We start from the raw sequence: 5,860 nt of genomic DNA, 5'->3' as shown, positions 1-5,860 counted from the left end.
GGCGGAAACCACTGGAAGCTATCCAGTCTCGCCGGTCAAGTTCACACTGATCAACGATCCAGATGAGAAGCGGTCACTGATAACGAGGAGGTACGTACAAGAGAGAGAGAGAGGGGAGAGAGAGAGAGAGAGAGAGAGAGAGGGAGAGAAGCGTCACTGATAACGAGGGAGATTACAGAGAGAGAGAGAGAGAGAGGGGAGAGAAAGTGCACTTGATAACGAGGGAGGTACGTACAGAGGAGAGAGAGAGAGATGAGAGAGAAGAGAGGAGAGAGAGAGAGAGAGAGATAAGAGAGAGAGAGAGAGAGAGAGAGAGAGAGAGAGAGAGCGAGAGATGAGAGAAGAGAGAGAGAGAGAGAGAGAGAGAGAGAGAGAGATGAGAGAGAGTGATAATGGTATTACAAGACTGTTAATTCACCACAACAACCACAACAATTAAGACCTGACCAACCTGAGAATTACCCTTGCGATGCCTGTTGGGATTCGTGCGATTATTCGTGATGCGCTTTCGACTGTTGCAGGCTGCCTACATGTGTGCAGTGACTCACGATGTGCTGGGAAACTCTGTGCCCTGTGCCGTGCTCAGACCCTCGTAAGTATTCTCACAGATGCGAGAGTACACGTGTTCGTAGCAGGGTCCCCGCCACCCAACCTGATTATGATATTGCGAATCTATATGTTTATGGTTGATACTGGGTCCGAGTGTCTTTGTACTAGACTTGAACCATCTCTGACTAGCGTAACATTCCTAAACATTCAATAAACAATACGAAATACCTGTTACGACCAGGTGACAGTTACAGGGTTCTCCCAAGGCCTTTAACGCACGTTGGGATGGCGTGCCTTTTAAGCTGAAGCCTATTTGTGACGTCCCATAAATCCTCGGTCATGCCTAATTGACATGTCTTGATTTTCAGCATTCTACCTTGGTTTACGTTGAACAATCCCAACATGGTCACACTGTGTTTTCAAAACTAGATGTGTACGTATCCGAAGTGATAAAGTTTACCTGCTTTTCGCTCCATTAGATTGTCCGTGGATTCGATTTTCATGATTTCATGACTATGTCTGAAGCCTGCGACAACGAATTTTTGGGCAGAGTAGGAAGAAGAAAAATTCTGTGCAATCCGTTGTTCGAACGATCGTTCTCTTGTTTCAGCGGCAACATCGTGACGATGGAATGCGTGGAGAAGCTGATTAAGAAGGATATGATCGACCCAACGAATGGAGCCAAGCTCAAAGAGAACGACATCATACCACTGCAGAGGGTGAGTGCCTAATCTCTACCCTAGATCCTGTCCCTGCCCCTCACAACCACACTCGCCCCCCGTCCAATAATGGGACGAATGGAGCCAAGCTGACGGAGAATGACATCATACCACAGCAGAGGGTGAATACATAATCTCTGCCACACACAGCCTCCAGAACCTCCCCTGCCCACAGCCCCCAATGCCTCTCCCTGCCCCTCTGTAAACTCGGCGTCTGCTGGCGAGCGTGTTTACCTCTAACCTTGACCCTTGACCTTGCAGGGCGGCACAGGATTCGCTGGCAGCGGGAACCAGCTGAAAGCCAAGGTACAGAAGGCTTCCATGGTCGTCGCCTGAAGCTTGCCTCACGCCCTCTGGTGGTGCATACTGGCGCCCTCTGCTGGTGTGCACTGGAATTTTCTCGCAGAACCATTGTAAATACTCATGTTTGTCCCGGGCAGAGTGGAAACCCGTGTCACGCAGGGATGTGCGTATGTATGCATGTGTGTGTGTGCGTACGTGCGTGCGTGCATGTCTGTCTGTGTGTGTGCGTGCGTGTCTATCTGTGTGTGTGCGTGTGTGGGTGCATCTATGTGTGAGACTTGTCACCAATCAATATTAACATTTCTAATGGTCATTACACATACTGCTGTCAAAGTGATATTTTGAGGAAGGTTTGAATTTGGATAAAGCACACTTTTATTGAAAACTCATCAATGCATTGCGTTGGAGGGTGCATTTTGTATAACTACTGTTTGATGGGATTCTATTTCTGAATGTACTTGTATATAGAATTAATTAATAAATAATCACACAAAAAGAAGATGTTGTTTTCACATGTTTTATTACATGCATGTAGTGCTTACGTAATTCATTTTAATTCCAATTTCTATGCAATTGTTTGAACGACTGTTCATTATGTCATTGACTAACCTCTTGCCTATCACTTGGTCAGATTTTCCTGTGAGGGCCTGGTACAAAGTCTAAACAAGGAACAATTCAACACAAACGACGTGAATTTTTATTGTCAACTAATCATCATGTTATAGATTGGTCGTTATATAGCTAGGTTGACAAGGTAATGCAGCGTAAGTTACATCACGGAGATCCAACAGTAAATACTAAACAAAAGTCTGGTCCAATTATTGAATTTCCAATTCGTTCCAAATTGATTATTAGTACTTCATTGTAAGGATAGTCATTCATTATTAATTACGTAAACATGAAATACCTACACATCTATTTCATGTATATAATATACCTACAATACATGCCATCACATTGCTACAAGCCTATAACAATAATAACTAGAGCACTTGGAGAGCGCAGACCTCCGCCAAGGCAGCTAAATTGTCTCACTGTAAAAGATTTTATTAATTAATTAATTAAATAATTAATTGGATCCTGATCACCACCAAAATGTAATCAATTCTAAGTTACCCCATTTCTGACCTATCCTGAAAATTTTATTAATTGGATCCGGATCACCACCAAAATCTAATCAATTCTAAGTTAGCCCATTTCTGACCTATCCTGAAAATTTTATGACAATCCGTCCATAACTTGTTTAGTTAGGCTGTACACAAACAAAGAAACGCAGAAACCCACAAACCAACAAACACACGCCGGTGAAAACATAACCTCCTGCCAACCCCTTGGCGGAGGTAACTAGGCTATATCATATAACATATAGGTAGTACTGTATAGTTCAAGTTGCTAATAAAGATTTATTGGAAAATTTTTTATGGATGGCTGTAGTAGTGCCTGAGACGCGAATTCACGGTCCATTCTTGGCTTAGTCATGGGTTTAATGGAACTATATCAGTACATACCAACTCTATAGGGATTTATTTTGAAATTTTTCAATATAAGGTTGTGGTACATTTAAATTCTGACTTGGGTACGCGCTATGGTAAAACTAAATTAGCATATCAATCGGTATTAAATTGGTAGCAATCTATAAAGTTCCAGCTTGATTACTGATAAATTTTACTCGTGTTCGAATTTCCGAATGTGCGAACTTCTTTTGCGCTAAATACATTCATAACATAAACACGCACAATACTTGTACTATCTACGAGACGTGAAGGTGTCCATTTGGAGGTCATTCAAGATCGTTCGCGATTCCAATCAGTTTACATCAGATGGAATCTACCTACTAATGTTTATATTAGTTAAAAACAATGAAACTATACATTGTGCAATACGTGGATATACGTACAAGTGCATGCAAAAATATTACTAAAATTACGAGCCACAGCTTTCCAAGGCTGTTAACTAGATTTTATATATCGCGCGACACTTCGTGGGGTAAACTTTGGGAGAACGACTTGGATATCGGGTCCGTAATTTTTCGTAACTGCCGTAAGGTGGCGGTAGCTGGCAAGCGGTTATTTTCGTGTCGGCGAATAAACCCAGTGAATCAACCAAGTATGTTCGAAGCATTAAAAAGTGCCAAAAATGTAACGCAAATGCGCCCGTTTTATCCCATCGCCTTCGATTTGATATTTATTTGTTTTTTATATTAGTTTCTATTTTTTTATTTTGGCCTATTATTTTTCCACTCATTTATAAACGCGTATTAAAGCGTCAACATTTTTTAACCTTCCGTGACATCCCATGCAATCGATAATCAATCAGTACACGTACCATCGTCTGGTTCGATGGACAAAAAATCTCCGATACAAAAAAACACACACAGATTCAACAAACCAACGCCGTGCTAAACAAGGGGCACGGGGGCGGAAGAAAAATAAAGACGCGGGGAAGTGGTGAGTGGGCGGATAGAAATTATGTAGTGAAATTCACATTCTAAAAAAAAATTCTTACAAACTTAGCAATACCGGTTAGACTCATCCAACTACCACTGCCAGGCAGATGCGGTGCACGCACGATCTACGAGTGGCAACCTGGTGCTAGAGATACTGCCGCTAGAAGGGAACCCTAGATTCACCCCCCTTATTATAATAGGGTGTGAAAGTACTGGCTAACCTGAATATAGAAAGGTCACTCAAAGGGAAAAATTCAGAAGTGACATTTATAGACAGAAGTGTCGGCAATGTAGTGGGCGTTTCACTGTATAATTGTCGCTCAACGAAAACGCGAAAAAAGCGTCCTTACTACACAGGTGTCCGTATTATAGAGGTGGTTTCACTGTTCACCTGTGACTGAAGCGAACCCCTAAAGGTGTTCTTCGTAGGCAGGAATCCGATCTATAGAGGTTACTTCCCTGTATAAATGACGCTCAAGGGAAACGACAGATATGTGTGATTTATAGCCAGGTGTATACATGTTATCAGAAGTAGATAATAGTATACCATGTTATCTACTTCTGATGTTATAGAGGTGCTTACACTGTAGACCTGACACGTAACCAAATTGCCATAAACGTGTCCTTTATAGACAGGTGTCCGTTCTATAGAGGTGACCGCTGACACAGGTCTGCCCGTACTATACATGAATGATGAATTGAAACTAGGGTTCCCCTTCCCCACGGAAGCGACCGCTTGCTCCCTCGGCCCCACCCATCGATCGTGGCGCCCTCATCGGCGGCGTGGGTAGTGTCACCGGACGAACGTAAGTGTCACCGGAGTACATTTTGTTCAGTCACCGGTAAGCACACAGTCTCGCGCAGAAGTTACGACGGCGTCGACGACGGCGACGACGACGCCGACGTCGACGACGGCGACGACGACGCCGACAAGAAACCACGCGGCCCTCGCAGTTTCTCTTTTTTGTTAAAAAAAAAACGAACGAAGAAAAAAGTCGCAGTTTAAAAAACAACTCGTAGCAGAAGAGACGCGTGACGTGTTGCGTTCTATTTAGTGGCGGATAATGTTATGCTAGTTGATGATGATGATGATGATGATGATGTGATGACGATGATGATGATGACGATGATGATGATGACGATGATGACTATGATGATGATGATGATGGTGATGATGATCATCATCATCATGACGATGACGACGATGATGATGATTTGTGCGTGTGCGTGTGCGAGTATGTGCACGTGCGTGTGCGAATGAGTGCGTACATGTGCGCGCGTATGCGAGTTAGTGCGTGCGTGTGCGAGTGCGTGCAAGTGCGTGCAAGTGCGTGCAAGTGCGTGCATGTCTGTGCAGGTGCGTGCATGGCTGTGTATGTGTAAGTGAGTGCGTGCAGATGCGAGCGCGGGTGAGCGCAGTGGTGCGTATGTGTAAGTGAATAGGTGCGTACATGTGAGTGTTCGTGCGTGCGAGTGAGTGCATGTATGTGCGAGTTTGTGCGTGGTGGTGGGTTATCATTGATCACTGGTAAAACTTTTTTATGGCTTTTTCTTTTACGGCGTGTGCGAAAATTATTAACATGAAAAATTGTTACAGATTAACCGGGAAAATTGCGTAGCGCGAGAATGGAAATATACATAGAAACAACAAAGTTTTAAGCGATCGAAAAAAGCAGTTTGACTTGTTCGAAAGTCCGCCAATCGGCATTCCCCACCAATAGAACGTTCACTTGTCCTTTTCGCTGCCGCCATATTACCGCCCGTCTAAACGAGAGCCGCTGATAGAGCGATACAAAAACATAGATATTACACACATACATACACACACAAACACACACACACA

The 5,860-nt window shown here is 43.5% G+C and overlaps 1 protein-coding gene across 3 annotated transcripts in view; it reads left to right on the top strand.

Moving 5' to 3' along the window:
* The window catches only part of LOC106816610 (nitric oxide synthase-interacting protein-like), an 18,206-nt gene extending 16,136 nt beyond the window's left edge, over window positions 1-2,070 (top strand). For all 3 annotated transcript variants that reach the window (XM_014821232.1, XM_014821234.1, XM_014821233.1), the window contains exons 8-10: window positions 522-592; window positions 1,160-1,268; window positions 1,530-2,070. In XM_014821232.1, the coding sequence (XP_014676718.1) occupies window positions 522-592; window positions 1,160-1,268; window positions 1,530-1,604 (255 nt within the window). In that variant the 3' untranslated portion in view covers window positions 1,605-2,070. The remainder of the gene's footprint in view (window positions 1-521; window positions 593-1,159; window positions 1,269-1,529) is intronic.
* Window positions 2,071-5,860: the final 3,790 nt, after the last annotated feature.

Source organism: Priapulus caudatus, unplaced genomic scaffold (assembly GCF_000485595.1).
Source record: "Priapulus caudatus unplaced genomic scaffold, Priapulus_caudatus-5.0.1 Scaffold1431, whole genome shotgun sequence".
In the NCBI taxonomy this organism is placed as follows: Eukaryota; Metazoa; Priapulida; class Priapulimorpha; order Priapulimorphida; family Priapulidae; genus Priapulus; species Priapulus caudatus.
This window is presented reverse-complemented; position numbering and strand designations above follow the sequence as displayed.